Genomic DNA, 18808 nt, shown 5'->3' on the forward strand with positions numbered 1-18808 from the left:
AAAAATGAACCAATCCATATATTCCATCAATAAATATATTATATTGCATATATTATATCTTGTTTACATGCATAATTTGTACTATTTACAAGTATTTATGCTGATTTGTTGAACATTTGCTAAAACAGGCAGTTCTGTAAAGAGCGTCTTTAGATGAGCACATGTTAATGAGAGAGGACTCGGAAGGCTTTATCTCATCTGTGCTATGCCTGATTAGAATTAAGTGTCTCTTTTTTATTGTTTTTGTTCAGCAACTGACTGTAAAGAACAGAAAGGGTATTAAAAGAGACATTATTCAATGACAAATGGATCACGTGGATCTCGTCTTTGGACACACATTACACGGAACAACTTTTACTCTCAACACACAGTGAAAGGATCTCGCTGATGAACACTACACCACTAAACTACACGATCACTGCGGAGTAAAATCTCATCATTTACCAGCCAGTTGCCAAATATACAGTATAGCCTACATTTTAGTTGCATAGCGCAAACGTGAGTGATTTCCTCTAGTGTGGTAGAGGGTTGCACATAGAGTAAATGTTCGATCTTGAGACTGAAGAATCAATATCGAAATAGTTCAAATAAAAATCTATATTTTTACCCACTCCTTTTTTTTGCTTAAAGAACAAAAAACAATGGATGAGTCAAATTTCTTTTGGTGCTATTCAACCTTTTGCTACAAATGCTGTTGATTGAGTTAAAACTTGTATTGAAACCAGAACATTCCTTTGAGTATACCTACTAAATCACACTTCAGTATTAATCTAGGAATGATAAGTTGCAAAGTTGTCAGAGACAAAAGTGACAGTGATTTACCACAGCAGCTCTGATGTACGTAACCCCCTTTCACAGAGAAACTCAACAAACTGAACTTGAAGTCACTCTCTCATTTATGCACAACAAGGAAAACCAGTGTCCCAAATAACAATGACTCTGATGGTGTACAATGGCAACATACTCCAGTGAGTAACCAGATAAAATGCTTTAGAGAACGGTCTAATTCAGATTTTTTACATGTGTAAAAACGGTCAATGTTGTAGACACGAACATGCGTATATGACACGAACTGAATATAAATGGATGATGATGTGGATCATCTATATAAATAAAGAATGACTCCACCACACCTATTGTTCTCAATCTGGACAGCCAAACTGTCATCCTGTTTAACCTGTAATTGGTGTGAGAGAAGTAGAATATGTTCAGCTTCATGTAATTCTTTATAATACAAAATATGTGTTAATAATAGCAGTGAATGTTGGACGACCACAAGCATTATTCCCTATAAAATGATGTAGTAATATATATGGAAAGTGTGTCCCTGCAGACTAACGGAGAACCACATTAAATGTGCTCCTTACACTCAATGCTTTGCTCAATACCATTACGATAACAAATTTTACATTTTGAGAAGAAAAAAGTGGTGATTGCTTGTGCAAAGTCACTGCCACAATGTCAGGACTGGTCTACAGTCTATGTGAATGAAGGTCTTTGTTAATGGAAGACGGTCCATTAGCTGATGAATTCGACCCAAAGTGTGTGTGTGATGCTCCCCAGGGCTGTGTTATCGGACTGCAGTGATGAAAGCAGAGACGAACAGGATGCTGTTAATCATTCCCTCATCTGTCTGTCTCACTGCCCAGGACATCTCTCTCGTTCATCTCTATCTCTGAAGGGAATCGAGCAGCACTTCATTAAAACACATATCCTTCGGTGTTTATGAGATCAATCACTCCATTCATAGCAGCTTCTATGAGCTCCCAACTACCAAATAAACCATGCTTTTTGGACATGCACGTTGGTATTCGTTAAAGTTTCCTGGAGTAACATGTAAATACCATGGACAATATAAACATGGATGTAATTTTGTTGTATACAAAAACTTGTAAAAGTACACCAAAAATGTGCAAACGCCTTCATGCATTTTTTAAATTTGAACATAGTGACACCGTTTTTTTTTTTTTTGGGCCACCTTGTACCAAAATTGAGCTTTTCAAAAATGCTCTCCAAGCGGATCGATTTGAAATCGGCGTATTCAAAAATTACGAAGCAGTCATGTGATCAGTTTAACCCAAAACGATCAAGATGGTGGTCCGCGTTGTAGCAGTGTTGTTGTGCCTTCTGTCCACTTTAAAAGCATTGTTAATAGTCAGCTGCAAATATGGCTTGACCCCAAAAAAATTCTAACAAAAGGTTTATCAGTGGTTTACAGTGATATCAGATGTACTTAAAACCATACTAAAAGTTTACCAAAGTTTGACTCCAAGAAAGGCCCTATTTCCAAAATGGCGGCCGTCAGGTCCTTAAAATGACCATTACTCCTTTGTATTCCTCCTAGACCAGGAATACTGGTGCCTGATACATGTTTTGGCCATGTAATATTATAATTAGCATATTTGCATGGTAGATAAGTGACTTCAAGTACAATTATATATTAAAGCATACAATACATAAAGCATTACAAGCATATTTATGTGAAAAATAAGTACAATTTCCCTTAAGTAATTGCATATTTCTCCTTTCTCATATCATTTTGCCTAGTGTTGGTGGTTTCTGTGGTTCCTGTGGTTCATAACCATTCTTTTGATTCCAATAATGAATAAATTCATTAGAACTGTGTGGCACTGTAAAATTAGTCAAAACAGGGCTGCCACGTGAAGGCTCAGTACCGCTAACCCCTTTTATTTTTTTGTGTTTTATTTTTTTTATATTTTTTTTAATATTTTTTATAATGCGTTTTTTATTTTTTTTTGCCTTTTGTTTTTTTATATAGTTTTAATACTTTTTATTTATATGTATCTTTTTCTATTGTATTCAGTTGTTTCCTCTTATTCTGGTTTATTTTGTATACTTTTTTTTACTGTGACCTTCATTAGATTTACCATTAGCCGTCACACTCTTCCTCCCATAGAGGTTGATTATAGTGATTCTCACAATTCCCAACTTGACATGGTCCACAAGCAGGCATGCATGGTAGTCCATATGCCCTGCAACTGCACCGTTGTGTTCGGCAGGCAGTTGTGCAATTACAGTGGATCATCTGCAAGAGGCTTTCTGGGGCAGCAGTCTTACTGGTCATAACTGGCAGGAACCGGTTGTCCAGTAGTTTCCATCCCCAATCCACTGTGTTCATGTCACCTTCCTTTCCAATCCACACCATGATCTGGAAGTAAACTCTTTGGCAGTGGTATTTGGTTGAGGACTCAGTTGGAGGCAGACGTTCTGGGGTAACAAATTATTTGGCGGTAACGATTTTCTTGCTAAAATGGTTGTAGCGCAAAAAGGGAAGTGAATCAGTACTCTTTCCGCCAAACAACACTGCCATTGCCTTGGTCCCATAGTCCTCTATGACATTCCTTGCTTGATGTGGGAGCAGAAACACATTTGCACAGGACTGGATGGTTGATTCACCATTCACAAGTTTCTGGAATGCTGTCTGTTTGCCAACACTAAAAATGCATGAAGTTATATCACATCCTGTGAAGGCGTGAATAAACAGCAACTGGGAGCACAAGTCAGTACCCAGGACTTGTTTCATCTCACTGATGTTGTACACTTTAGTTGTTTTGGACTTGTCTGAACGAAAATAGAGGCCTCTATTATTCGTCGAAGCATAGTAGAGTAGAAGAATGAGTAAGTCTGTATCCTCCCCTATCAAGGTTGTGGGCTGATGTTCTGAGGCCTTGACTGCAGCTTTGACAATGTCCACGTCTGCATCACCTGATGCATTAATAACAGTGCAGCCCTTCTTCTCCAGCTCCAAGGTCATAAGATTGATCAGTTCTCGTTTGTTGCCAGATCTGGAAAGGAAATCATCCTTTCTTCCCACAAACTCAGTCTCTGCATTGAAGTTAACATTGGGGTGAGTGTTTTCACCACGTCTCTGATGCGTATTGTCTTTGATGGAAGGACCTTCACTATAACCATCAAAAACGACTGTTGCTTTACCATAATGGCGTATGGTAAAGTCTGCATATGACTGTGCAATGGCACCGTAACTGTCACCCTTTTTCCATGCCAAGCAGTGAACCAGGGAGCCACCGTCAAGGACATAATGCTCAGTTGGTGGGATGGAATCCAGGACAGTTTTGTTAGATTTCTTGCTTGAGAACTCAGTGACTGCCTGCGCTAGTAGGGGCTTATTGGCTTTATGGAAGATTTCCTTTCCTTCGAACAGGGCTGCAGGAAATGAGCAGAGCTCATAGCTCATTACACCTTCCAGTGAAAACTGTCCAGTTTTCGACATGATCAGGAACCGTTGGAACAGCAAAGAAGGATCAATGGTTCGGTCTTGGGCAGCTTTGATGGTGGAGTCATCTGCAAGGGTTTTTGCTCGGCCTTTCCGTTTGAAGGATATTCCAAAAACTGGTTTTCCAATCATCTTTTCAATGATCTCATTGCCAACAGTCTCAAACTCATGCACATTCACCTCCTCTTTGGCAACAACACCAGTTACAATGTTTCTCAGAGATGGGTCTGGATAGAATGGTGTGTAAATGCTAAGCTTTTCCTTGATCTTTTCTAGATCAGAGTGATCTATTTTCATTCTTGCTTCTGAGGATTCTCTGTGCTGCTCGCTGGTCATGTAGGTGAGGTCATTGAATTCCTGCATGGCGTTGTTGTATTCAGATGTGATGGGTGTAGACATGGTCCACAATGCTTGCATTTCTTCAGTCATTCCACTTCCATGGGTCAAGCCTCCACTGATTTTCAAGGATCGCATCAATGTCTGCTCGATGACAAGGTCAGAGCTAAGGCCTGCCCAGTACTGGTTGCTGCGGCGGATCACATGGAAACCCCTGGAAAACTTCTCATGTACATCAGGGTGTCTGGTCTCGAGTTGGCACATTTCTTGGAGGTAGAAATATGCCGATTTCAGGTAGTTGTAGTGCCCAGCGGCGGCAAATATTGGCAGACAGTCCAACATTGCGCGCAAGTGCATCTTCCAAGATCCTGTACGATCTGCTTTGATCAGAGCTCGAGCTGTCTGCAGCATCTTCTGATAGTTTACCCATAGCCGGCTGGTTTTTGACCTTGTGATAAGGTCTGCCCTCTTCGTGTCCACCTTTTCCTTGATTTGGTTCAGCATAACTGATGCTGCAGCACTCTCCAAATTTGTTTCTTTCGTTACCATGGATGAGTACATCTCTCCAGCTTGGTTCACCAAAGACTCAAACTGTGAGTCATCCTCCTGCAGCTCCGAAATACCAGGTGATTGAGACATTTGTCCACCAGCAAATATCCACGAAAAGCTCTTTGCACTGACTTTCCAGTCATCATGTGCTGGACGGCATTTGATCCATAGACAACTTCCATAATGTTCCTGAGTCCTGTGCCTTCCATCAGTGTGCCTATTGCACCAAGTAGGTTCATAAAAGTATGAAAACCTCCAAGCATTAAGACTATGCTTTTCAGGGGACTACTCTGTGGTGCATCCATGATCATCTCTGCTGCTTTCCAGTACAGTGGCTGATCAAACGTAATAATGGATGGAGCATTGTGTTTGATAGTCAGGCCAAAAACAAAATCCAAGGTGGACAAAATACACGTTTTGTCTCCAGAGTACAGGTCAATCATTGGCAGGAACACAACTGATGATTGGCCTGGATGTTCTAGTCCTTGATGAATGATATGCATCATTCCCTGCCACCCTGGGGTTTGTTGTTTGAAGTTCAGTGAGAGCTCCCACAGGACATCAACTGTTCTGTCACTGTTGATCAGTGCTGGGAGTTCGTTGAACACAATGGTTTGGCGCACATGTTTCGCAAAGCGATATTCGATGACTGGGATTTTACTTTGCACTGCAAAATCTAGGTTGGTAATGTGTCTCCTTGGAATGATACAACCCTTTTTCGCCCTGGAGTGATTGCTGCTATGATTCCCATTCCGTGGAAGGTCCCCTTACCATCAATAGTAAGGATGTTGTGGTCAGCATTGTCCCCAGCAAAAAGAAGTGCCATGTCCAGCACATCTATGTCATCCGCTAACATATCTGGGGCAACTGAATCTGCTGCATTCTTTTCAAAATGCAAAATATCCTTGTATGATGAAGCAAATCCCATTCCATGAAGGGTATCCACCAGGAATTGTGACCGATACATATGATGTGCCTGCACTGCAAGGCCAAGTTGTAATGGAGCTACCACAGCACATGGTCGTGCTGCCTGGACAATTGCCTGTCCAATTCCTGCAACCTTTCGGCTTGTCTCCTTACCCACAAATAGACAATTCAAAAGTGTACGAAGAGTCTCAGGAACAAACGAAAGGGCAGAGTTAAGCTCAAGTGACTTTGTGCTCGGATACTGATCCGTAACGGATGGGACATTGGACTTGATATCACTTTTGATCAATCGCGCAGCTGTTTGAATGATCGCTTGTTTCTGGGATTCCTCATCCTTTTCTTGTTCGCTGAAATAAGATCGTAGTATTTGTGATGTCTTCTCTCTTATTGTCACTATGTCATGGAGGCCTTCCCCTTCAGTGAAATGTACATTGTCCTGGTACTGTTCCCTCAATTTTCTCTTGAGGTATTGATTTCCATATGGTTCAGAATCTGGGTTTGTCAGAGATTCCTTCATTTTGTCTCGAAGATATGTAATTGTCAGTCAATAGTGGTCAAACTTTGGTAAACTTTTAGTATGTTATTTAAGACACCTAATACAACAAAAAACAGATGAGAAACCTTTTGTTAGAATTTTTTTAGGGATAGGTGTTTTTTTTTCATATATGCAGCCGCCTATAAAGATTAATGTTACTTTGTTCTTCACATTGCATTCCTTCAAAAGCGACAGGAAGTTTAGGGTGAATTGCTGTCTGCCGGTAGAACACGAGGACAATTGCCTACTGTACATGGAAATGACGTGGGGCTACACTTCCTACGTTTTTTTCACATACACAGTAAGGGGATTTAAGCTTTTCAGATGTTCAGTGTGGATGAACAACTTTTGGAAAAACAGCGGCGTGGACAGACAGCGTTTTGAAAAATGAAAATGCTGATTTCAGATTTATCCGGATTAATTTAGATGTAGTAAAGTCATTTTTATTTGTATAGCACATCTCACGACACACATCGTTTCAAAGTAAATGAAGCTGTAATATCTGTAATGTCTTAAAGAGTCATCATTGGGTCATCATTTTAAACCAAATTCAGTGTTTCATGGCAGTGGCGTTTCTTAAATTTACTATGGTAACCATAGTTTTTACTAAAATAACAGTTATAAAATATATATGGGACCACAACAGTGTCAGACCCTTCCACAATCTACCATTTTGTTTTGTTTTTATGACTGTGATGACTAAGAAAAAGTTATGCAATTCTGTTGTAGTAACTGTAACTATATTAACTACAATATTTTGAAAGAAACTATGGTAACCATGGTAATATCTGTGAGGGATGATATAAAGAGGGTAAGGAAGAGATAATGAAAAGAGCACTCCAGATGAGATGACTGTTTCCTCATTCCTTCCTACTCTATTTATTCAGTTTTGTGGTTACACTTTCTATTTTAAGGACGTCACAGCACTCAAATCTTCACTTCACCTTTAGTGGGATGTTGCAATGCTACTATTACAACACATGCAACTAATTATTCCTCTACAACACTATCAAACTCTTGGAATCAAATGTGATTGATTGAGTGATTGAGAACTGACAAGAGGAGTTTTGGGGTTTCTCATGTCAAAAGAGCAACTGAAAGCCATCACTGCCAGAGTATCAGTTTCACAGTGACTCAATATTTACACCTCAAACACTAGGGAAAGTTCCTCATACTCAAAGAGTTTAAGAAGAATCCCTCCTGTGTAATTTACAGTAACATCTCCACAAAATGACTATATGTTTACATATTCTTCAGAAAATCCCAGTATCCCATGAGTATCCCAGACCCTTCGTGAGTGGTTGCACACCGGCACAAGTCTCTATTCTGCTCTCTAGATATGACTCCAGTCCCTCAAAAGTGCCAACAATGAAAACATGAATTATGATATAAAACTGTGATTTTTAATCTACTGATAAAACCATGGTGTAATTTTTAGAATGAAAGTATTAAAAAGCATTCAAATGTTTGACAATCGGTACATACGGAGTTTATTAGTTAAATATACTGAAACACGTCTAGCCAGACTTTCAACATTATAATGCTCATAACACGTCACACACAATAACAACAAAATAAACACATTTACATTTTTAGTTTTTTCAGTAGGGCTAACAATCCAATTATTATTCACACAGTGTTTTTGCTTTGATTTTCAAGAAGGTGGAATGATTAACCAATATATGAAGCAATTGGCCTTGTTAAAAGTACCAGTACTTCAGTACCAAGTCGATACTAAAATAAAAAAGATGTCAAAACCACATGTCAAAATAAAAGCACGATTCAAAATAAAAGCTAGGCGCCTGACATTTAAGAAATTGCAACATTAATATAACTTGCAACTGTATAGTTAAACATAATATTCACTGTAGTATTATTAATAATAATAAAACATTAAGCAATATATCTGTTAGGAATTCCTTGTCTTGTTTCACTGTTGCCCTCTGTCTGCCATTTTTGTCACCTTTGCATTCCATAGTTTTCACTTTTGTCCCTTGTTTAACTCCACTGTCTCACTTGTCATTGTTTAGAACTACACTTCCCAGAATCCACCTGCCATTTTGTTCATTGTTTTCACCTGTGTCTCATTTCTATTATCACTCCCTGTGTATTTAAGCCCTGCTTTTTGTTCACTCCTTGTCGTTTGTTGAATGTTGTTGTTAGCCTGGTATGTGTTCCCTGCCCGTGTTTTCTAGTTTTATGTTTTATTTCCCCATTGAGGGTTTTTCCTTTGTTCCCGTGTTTTGCCTGTTTGTTTATTTAATAAAGTTGAACTGCGATTGGATCCGCATCTCCTCGTCTGCTTCGCTGCCTCCATTCGTAACAGAACGAACGACCAAACATGGATCCAGCGGTTCGAAAAGCGAGCTGTCAGCTGCTCAGCCTTAGTCAGGGAAATCGTCCGGTGGAGGACCACATCCGCGATTTCCTCGCGATTGCGAGTGCCACCGAATTCCCTGACTCCGACCTGGTGGGGTTTTTCCGGGCGAGCCTGAACAGTGCGCTCAAGGAGCGGTTGCCACAGGCAACGCGCGGCTGGATGCTCCACGCGTTCGTGGAGGAGACTCTGCTGGCCTGCGGTTCACCGTTTACTGTGGGCGTCATCGAGGAGAACCCTGCCACTCCTCCCACAGTGGTAACTCTCCCTTTGCCCGTGGTTCGTCCCTTCACGCCTACCACGGCCAACGAGCCAGCGTTGCCAGCTTCGTCCGCCCGGCGGAGGAGGAGAAGAGGAAAGGCTTCTGCTCCCCAGTCTCCGCCTGCCACGGTCAGCGAGAAAGAGCCCACGCCTGCCCCGGTCTGCGAGCCAGAGCCCTTGTCAGCTACGGTCAGCGACCCAGAGCCCTCGCCTGCCCCGGTCTGCGAGCCAGAGCCCTCGCCTGCCCCGGTCTGCGAGCCAGAGCCCTCGCCTGCCCCGGTCTGCGAGCCAGAGCCCTCGCCTGCCCCGGTCTGCGAGCCAGAGCCCTCGCCTGCCCGGTCTGCGAGCCAGAGCCCTCGCCTGCCCGGTCTGCGAGCCAGAGCCCTCGCCTGCCCGGTCTGCGAGCCAGAGCCCTCGCCTGCCCCGGTCTGCGAGCCAGAGCCCTCGCCTGCCCCGGTCTGCGAGCCAGAGCCCTCGCCTGCCCCGGTCTGCGAGCCAGAGCCCTCGCCTGCCCCGGTCTGCGAGCCAGAGCCCTCGCCTGCCCCGGTCTGCGAGCCAGAGCCCTCGCCTGCCCCGGTCTGCGAGCCAGAGCCCTCGTCAGCTACGGTCAGGGAGCCAGAACCCTTGCCTGCCCCGGTCTGCGAGCCAGAGCCCTCGTCAGCCACGGTCAGCGAACCAAAGCCAGCGCATACCACAGTCACCCAGCCAGAGCCTGTCGCCTCAGAGGTCAGTGAGCCAGTACCTGTCGCCTCAGAGGTCAGTGAGCCAGCGCCTGTAGCCTCGACCATCCCTGAGCCAGCGCCTGTAGCCTTGACCGTTCCCGGGCTAATGCCAATAGCCTGGACTGACCAAAAGCCAGCGCCAATGGTCATGCCCGTCCTAGAGCCTGCGCCCCTCGAGCCTCCCGAGCTTTCCAGAGCTCCGCCTCCCGAGCTTTCCAGAGCTCCGCCTCCCGAGCTTTCCAGAGCTCCGCCTTCCGAGCTTTCTGAGCTTTCCAGAGCTCCGCCTTCTGAGCTTCCCGAGCTTTCCAGAGCTCCGCCTCCCGAGCTTTCCAGAGCTCCGCCTCCCGAGCTTTCCAGAGCTCCGCCTCCCGAGCTTCCTAGAGCTCCGCCTTCCGAGCCTCCCAAGCTTTCCAGAGCTCCGCCTTCCGAGCCTCCCGAGCTTTCCAGAGCTCCGCCTCCCGAGCTTCCCAGGGCTCCGCCTCCCGAGCCTCCCAGGGCTCCGCCTCTCGAGCCTCCCAGGGCTCCGCCTCTCGAGCCTCCCAGGGCTCTGCCTCTCGAGCCTCCCAGGGCTCTGCCTCCCAGGGCTCTGCCTCTCGAGCCTCCCAGGGCTCTGCCTCTCGAGCCTCCCAGGGCTCTGCCTCTCGAGCCTCCCAGGGCTCTGCCTCTCGAGCCTCCCAGGGCTCTGCCTCTCGAGCCTCCCAGGGCTCCGCCTCTCGAGCCTCCCAGGGCTCCGCCTCTCGAGCCTCCCAGGGCTCCGCCTCTCAAGCCTCCCAGGGCTCCGCCTCTCAAGCCTCTCGAGCCTCCCAGGGCTCCGCCTCTCGAGTCTTCTAGGGCTCCTCTCGAGTCTTCTAGGGCTCCTCTCGAGTCTTCCAGGGCTCCTCTCGAGTCTTCCAGGGCTCCTCTCGAGTCTTCCAGGGCTCCTCTTGAGCCTTCCAGGGCTCCGCCTCTCAAGTCTCCCGAGCCTCCCAGGACTCCGCCTCTCAAGTCTCCCGAGCCTCCCAGGGCTCCTCTCGAACCTCCCTGTGCTCCGCCTCTCAAGCCTCTTGAGCCTCCCAGGGCTCCGCCTCTCAAGCCTCTCGAGCCTTCCAGGGCTCCGCCTCTCAAGCCTCTCGAGCCTTCCAGGGCTCCGCCTCTCAAGCCTCTCGAGCCTTCCAGGGCTCCGACTCTCAAGTCTCCCGAGCCACCCAGGGCTCATCCTCCCAAGCCTCCTAGGGCTCCGCCTCCCAGGGCTCCATCTCTCAAGTCTCTCGAGTCTGCCAGAGCCTTCCAGGTCACCGCCTTTGTGGCCTCCTCCCAGGCCTCCTGACCCTGTTCTCGTCCTGTGGCCTTCCCCCAGGCCTCCTGACCCGGTCCCTGTCCTGTGGCCTCCTCCCAGGCCTCCTGACCCTGTTCCCGTCCTGTGGCCTCTTCCAAGGCCCCCTGACCCAGTCCCTGTCCTGTGGCCTCCTCCCAGGCCTCCTGACCCAGTCCCTGTCCTGTGGCCTCCTCCCAGGCCTCCTGACCCAGTCCCTGTCCTGTGGCCTCCTCCCAGGCCTCCTGACCCTGTTCCCGTCCTGTGGCCTCTTCCCAGGCCCCCTGACCCAGTCCCTGTCCTGTGGCCTCCTCCCAGGCCTCCTGACCCTGTTCCCGTCCTGTGGCCTCCTCCCAGGCCCCCAGACCCAGTCCCTGTCCTGTGGCCTCCTCCCAGGCCTCCTGACCCAGTCCTTGCAAGGTGGCCAGCTCCCAGACCACCTGAACCTGTCCTTGCCCTTTGTGCCCCCTTGAACTTCCTGCCTGCCCTTTGTGCCCCCTTGGACTTCCTGTCTACCTTTCGTTGCCCCCTGGACTGCCTGTCTGCCCGTCGTTGCCCCCCTTGGTCTGTCTGCCCACCACAAGCTCCCCCCCCAGTCAATGGACATTTTTTGTTTTATGTTGATCGTCTGGAATCCGATCCTTGAGGGGGGGCTATGTTAGGAATTCCTTGTCTTGTTTTACTGTTGCCCTCTGTCTGCCATTTTTGTCACCTTTGCATTCCATAGTTTTCCCTTTTGTCCCTTGTTTAGCTCCACTGTCTCACTTGTCATTGTTTAGAACTACACTTCCCAGAATCCACCTGCCATTTTGTTCATTGTTTTCACCTGTGTCTCATTTGTATTATCACTCCCTGTGTATTTAAGCCCTGCTTTTTGTTCACTCCTTGTCGTTCGTTGAATGTTGTTGTTAGCCTGGTATGTGTTCCCTGCCCGTGTTTTCTAGTTTTGTTTTATTTCCCCATTGAGGGTTTTTCCTTTGTTCCCGTGTTTTGCCTGTTTGTTTATTTAATAAAGTTGAACTGCGATTGGATTCGCATTTCCTCGTCTGCTTCGCTGCCTCCATTCGTAACAATATCTCTAGCAAGATTGCATATGTACTGAATACATTTAAAATGCAATGGTATTGTTGAAAAGTAATTGTTCTATATTTTCCTTGTTAAAAGTTTTAACATTGTAAGAAATAATTTTATTAGACGTCGTTTTGATGATGAAATTGAATTAAAAAAAACTGGGAAAAAAGAAAACAGATTTCAGTAGGGCCCTCCTTAAAAACACTAAAGCAATATGTGCTTAACTGATAAACACAAAGGAAACATGCATACCTTTTCATTTATTATTTAGATTGAAATGTAACTGAAAACAGGCTAAAGTCGTGTGTTCAATAGCACATTACCATATTAACATATTATTGCTGTGGTATCGAAATTGGAATGGAGAACCATTAAATGTCACTGGTATTGGTACCGACTACTGAAATTTTGGTATCGAGACAACACTAGAAGCAATGGTTTCCATTTACTTTTTATGTTCAAATTGTTGATTTTCATTTCACAATTTGATTGTGTTTTTATTTCTATATATTTTACTGTACAGCACTTTGGTCTATGACCATTGTTTAAAATGTGCTTTATAAATAAACTTTAAACTTCATTGAAAAAGGCAGACATTCTAGCATTTTTTCAATCATAATTGCCTATATTTAATTCATAAGATATAACTTCAATGCTACCATTAATTCACTATCTCAATTTACAAATATATATATATATATATATATATATATATATATATATATAATAATACAATTAAAAGAATAGTTCACTCAAAAATGAAATTTCTCTCATGATTTACTCATATAGAAAAAAAGGACATACATATTGTTCTGTTTCACACCCACACATATTATATCGCTTCAGAAGAGTCCAAGAGTTTTATGGATTAATTTTATGCTGCCTTATGTGCTTTTTGGAGATTCAAAGTTCTGGTCACCATTCACTTGCATTGTCTTCCCTTGAAAATGGTATTTGCGACAATTCATTTTAATAAAGAATTTTCAGTGGAGCGAATCAACACCATTTCAAGTTACCCATGGTGCTTTGCTTCTAAAGCTTCATCTGATGTCCACACTAATAAGCTATTGGTAGAAAAATAAAATGACATTTTCCGTGGAACTTTAGTTGGCGTGCTCTTGTATCACACATTTGAGTTGAGACAAGAATAATATAACAAGTCTAATGACACGCTTTTTAGGATGCTAAATGGCGAAATGAAACTGCATTAAAATCTATATTTGTGCCTTTAGCTACAGTATATCACAAGCAGAATCCAGTGCATCAGTGCTCATTCTAGCAGTCTGAATAGAGAACTAACTCTCTTAAGCCAGGTGCACACATGACTGACCACAGACTGAGTGCATCAACTACACGAACATTCACCAATAACTGAAGCTACAATCCCGAACTGTATACACAAACAGATTTTTCAAATTCATTCATTATAAAAATGTCAACAAATGACTTGAAAGAAGGGCTGGAGCACATCACCGGTTTTCATAGAACGAGGTAAGTAAAACACCTGAAAATACTGATTGAAATCCATGATTTATAGGTGCTAAATGCATACATATAGGCCAAGTAAGGGATAATGTAACAGTCAGCTGACGCAAAGCAGAGAACTCTTGTATCACCCTGAAGGGCTTCATTTTGCGATAATAACTGGCTAAGTGTAGGTTATCACATTAATTACCTGGCTACTAAACAAAGAATTCCATCTCCGGTGTTCTGTTGGTCTGACTCCTCATTATCCAGCTTACTACAAGACTACTTGCCAAATAAACAAATAAATGCACATGAAACATTGATTTGAGTTGAAGTTATGTTATTAGCTTATTGTAAAGATTGCACAGTGACCCGAGAAGCAGGATAGACGGTTTACAATACCCAGATGAGCGGTCTGATACGTGGAGATGCGGTTGTTACTGAGAAATAGCAGACCACTAGATGGCGCCATTGACCAATCAGAATCGAGTATTCCAGAGTGTTATTATACCATGGTCTATTAGAATAACTAAATTCGGATTCGGAATGCGTGCGATAAAACTGTTTAATAGACAGGTAGTTCCAGTCAGTTTTAAACACCGTTAATGCACCTACTCTACTATCCTCTATAATGAGACATTGCAAGAGATTTATGCCTCTGTTCAAAAGACCTCCGGGCATGATTAGAGTGTAGCAAGTCTGATGAGTCTCAGAACCGGAATTAGGCTAACCATCACATCATTAAACAGGACTTCAGCAAGTTATGCAATGCTGTCTTTAAATCAATTGTGAAACACAACAGGAAACACGGTAGATCACGGTTTTCATCCAGCAGGTAATTATCCAACTGGTTGCTTAGTAAAGTAACAACATGCCTCTCCTGAACAAGACATATGATTTAAGGCATCATTCCTATCTGCAGTACAAACAGTGCAGGATGTGTTACATGCTGAAGTGTAATATTTAGAGTAGGTGTTTGTTCAAATCACAATGTGATCAAACATATTAGCAAACACTACTAATTAGAATAGCAATATAAGAGACAAAATCATCACCAAAATCATACTTTCAGATTCACATCTAACTGAAACTCTGTTCGGTGGAAAAAAAACCAGAAGGGAAACTCTAAAGACAACACACACCCCTCTTAACTGATCATCAGATAAAAACATTTGATCCAAGAGTGACTTACAGTGAGTTCAATGTATACATTTTCATCAGCTTGCGTTTTCCTAGGAATCGAATCCATGATCTTGACGTTGCTAAGTCTAAAATCAATTTACAAAGATTTTTTGACACATAGTAAAAATCAAACTGAATTCACAATAGTTTGTAAATGGCAGGAGTGTTAACGCAAATATGTACAACACTACGAAACTCTAAAGCAGCTTCAAAATAACAGAACAAACTCACTTTCTGCCTTTAATGCGCCGGTAGCGCTGACTTCTGCAGGTGATCATCTCGCCTCGTAGCGAACGCACCTTCTCATGGGGTTCCGGAACAACACTCATGTTTAACAGTGGCGGGGACTGGTTATCTCTAGACCAAACCGCAGCTATAAGCGTAACTCGTGTGAATGCGCCCCACCTCTCTCGCAGTGTTTGCGAGCTCAGCTGCATTCTGGGCTGGCTGTGTTTGATTATTTCCTGCATTCGCTGCACACTCACTGCTTCATGGGAGCAACAGTGACCCCATGACACTGAGCTCTTCCTCTCCCTTCCCCTCTCTAGTCTGTTCACTCAGTAGACACTTCTATCAGCAACAGAACGGCACACACTTCCTGTTTCACTCACAGTACTGATAAAAGACAAGCAAAATGTACTTTTTTGGACATGTTTCAAGGCAATGCCACAGTATTTTTTGAAGAACCCTGGAGCACTATCTAAATAAAATGGTATAGAACTATGGTTAGTGGGAATGCACCGAAATGTCAGACAAATTTACTTAAAACATTGTCTTATGTATTCCTAATCACTTTATTAGCACTTTGTATGGTAAAGATGTGCTTATTTTAGCCAAGTCATTGTTAACATCGGAGTTGTGTTCAGCAACACTTGAAAATGTGTTGGTGCCAAAATGATTTGAAGCAATTAAATCATGAAATCGATATCAAACTCTGAAAGTTAGGTATCATGACAACCCCAACAATTGCAATCATTCAGTATCTTGAAATAATGATGTATAATAGTCAAATTCATTTTGTTTATTCAATGAAATCCTACCTTGCCATGTGATGTTGGAACGCCATGAGTGTGGAAATTGTGGAGATCTGAGCTGAAGAATATTAAGTCCAGTGCGACTATTAAATTAACTGACACTAAATGTACATGTGCAGTTCCTCACGCTGGTGTCAGGTCAGCTGATTCTCGATTAGTGTTGTTCAATGTAAATGACAGACAAAACGCATATCACCTGCCTGTCATTCCACTTGCACTTCCAGTTCTGGAGTAACACTTCCCAAAACGTCATGGTTACCGTGGGAAATACATCACAGGGAGTTTGCCTGAGAAGGGAACTAAGCCTGTGGAGCCCAACCCCGGTACAGAGCACCTGTGACTCCTAGTGGGTCTGGATGTGAATTGCTCCACTGAATTTGCAGGACAGAAGGCAAGGGAGGAGAACATCCAGGGAGCGACGCTTAGTGGCTAACCTGGGATAGAAGGCTCACTGGATCAACTCGCTGTGTGCAAGCGAAACACCCGGTCGGTTGTACCGCGTTACTGAGTTCTACCGGCTCGGACCTGACAAAACACGGGACGAGACAGACTCGACTCTGAAATTGTAAAATCTGGCGAAGGTATTTCCCAGCACGCAGCTCTACAGATGTCTGCTAGGGAGGTGCCATTGGCCAGTGCCCACGAGGATGCCACACTTCTCGTCGAGTGTGCTCGAACCCGCAAGGGGATGGGCATGGCCTGAGTCTGGAAGGCCAAGGAAATGGCGTCGCTGACCAAGTGGGCAGCCTCAGTTTGGAGATTGGCGTTTCCTTTCCGCCATCCACCGAAGCAGACAAAGAGCTGCTAAGAACATCTAGAGCTCTGCGTGCGGTCCAAATAGATACGCAAAGCACATACTGGACACAGCAAGGAGAACCATGGCATGCAGGTTGGAGGCGGCCTGTCCGGTGGCACTGTAGGGGGTGAGTGACAGAAAGGGAACAACAATTCCAACACCAAACCTCAATGCATTTGAGACTAGATGGTGTGGTGCTCCCTAGGATTCAGTGCTTGGGCCTCTCCTCTTTTGATATATATATAACTTCTCTGGGTGGTTAGTGTCTTTCCATGTAGTACGTGATTGCAGAGGCTTCTAGCTAGGCAAACATGATTTTGAGCATTGTTGCATTCCAAAATGTGTTAGACCACAATTCATAACACAACGAGAGTACACGTTGTTTTCTCAAATTTGCCACAAGGGGTGCTATAGTGAGATTAGTGTGAACTGTCCTCTTCTACAGTTTCTATTTTAAGTCAATTACTCTACTGGCTAAGTCAAATTTAAAGAGAATTTTGCTGAGCAGTAAGTTAACGTCAATATGTAGTATTCATAGTCAGTTACTAGAATGGTAACATATCCTGTTTAATAGCACACACATTTGAAGGTAACTATATCGTCTCCTTGAGTACTGAGGTTTGCTACCACCACAGTAACTAAAGACAGCATGGTTAGCATGTTCAACTGCATTGGCAATGCATTGGTCAAGCGCTCGCATCTGTTTAAGCATATGCGTACCATAGATGGGTTCCTGTAGCTCAAGCAGCTAGCAACGTCAAGATCATGGGTTCGATTCCTAGGGAACATGCAAGCTGATAAAAATGTATACATTGAACTCACTGTAAGTCGCTTTGGATAAAAGTGTCCGCCAAATGCATGCATTTATTTTTATTATTATGATTCTGGTCCAAGTGTTACGATTTTCAACTGCCGTATAATAAAACGTGTGAAAAAAATCCCATAGTTTTACATTGAATAAGGGACCGAGCTAAATCTAGAGACCAGAATTAGTTAGCAATCACTTCAGAAAACCTTAGCAAGCAAATAGTAATGTGCTAAAAACACTCAGAACACCTTAGCCACTACATAGCAATACCCTATAACCACCCACAACACCCTAGCATTGTTGAAATTAGTTTCGTACAGGCAAGCACAACTCAGATTTTATTCAGAAAACGTTTACATGCTGTTTTTAACTACAGCAATTATCACAGAACAGTACTGCAGGGACAGACACACAGCAGCGGTGACAGCGGAAAACTCCCTGAATATAAGAGAGAAACCTCAGAATCAAGCATGACTCAATGGGGAGAGATGTTCTTCTGTGTTTGGCCAGGAAGAATGATCATTAGGTAATTAGGTAATTGGAAGAGTCCCTCTAGTAAAGTTAGTCTAAAAGTAACTCAGATGAACTATGATATTCATTGCAGTGTATGCTGTGTTTAACCATGTTGTGAATTCCCACCTTTTCTTTATGAGGTATGATGTTGAGTAATTCTAGCCCCTGTCGAGGGTCCGGAAACAGCTCTGATTATAAGAGCTATTTTCCCATTAAATGAAAGCATCATTTACATCCGCCAAGGAAAACTGTTTTTTTTCCACTCAAGGGACAACTTACAATGCTCTAAATAAACCACACTGCTGAGCTGTTCTCAACCAGCTCTCTTTCCTCCCTCTGTTACTCTAGTCTGTGTTCAGATAGCAGCAGCTGTTGAATTCTTAAATACTTCTCATTGTTGATTTTTTTCAGGCAGATTACTTTCAATGATAGCAGGTAATCCTTCCCTGACAAAATCCCCTGCCAGAATTTCATACAGTCCATCCATAAATATGAGGTCTTGAAATTGCCTTTACAGTATATACTACACTTTAGGCCTTTATATTGTTAGATGTTTATTTTTTACATATTATTTGTACTATTTACAAGTATTTATGTGATATGTACAAGCTCTAAAATGGTACTCTACTCTCTCTGTAAGACTGGTTTGAGCGAGTGTTTTGGCTGTGTCTAGAAGGTAACACC

At 43.6% G+C, this 18808-nt stretch overlaps 1 protein-coding gene across 2 annotated transcripts in view; it reads right to left on the reverse strand.

The window, feature by feature from the left end:
- Positions 1-18808, reverse strand: part of LOC127632191 (LIM domain kinase 1-like) — a 109974-nt gene that overhangs the window by 60243 nt on the left and 30923 nt on the right. Inside the window, exon 1 of one of the 2 annotated variants that reach the window (XM_052110790.1) lies at positions 14984-15053. The exons of the other annotated variant lie outside the window; for it this stretch is intronic. Coding sequence (XP_051966750.1) covers positions 14984-15009 — 26 coding nt within the window. The 5' untranslated portion in view covers positions 15010-15053. Of the gene's footprint in view, positions 1-14983; positions 15054-18808 lie in introns of those variants that run through there. 2 annotated transcript variants of the gene reach the window in all.

Source organism: Xyrauchen texanus, chromosome 38 (assembly GCF_025860055.1).
Source record: "Xyrauchen texanus isolate HMW12.3.18 chromosome 38, RBS_HiC_50CHRs, whole genome shotgun sequence".
Classification (NCBI taxonomy): Eukaryota; Metazoa; Chordata; class Actinopteri; order Cypriniformes; family Catostomidae; genus Xyrauchen; species Xyrauchen texanus.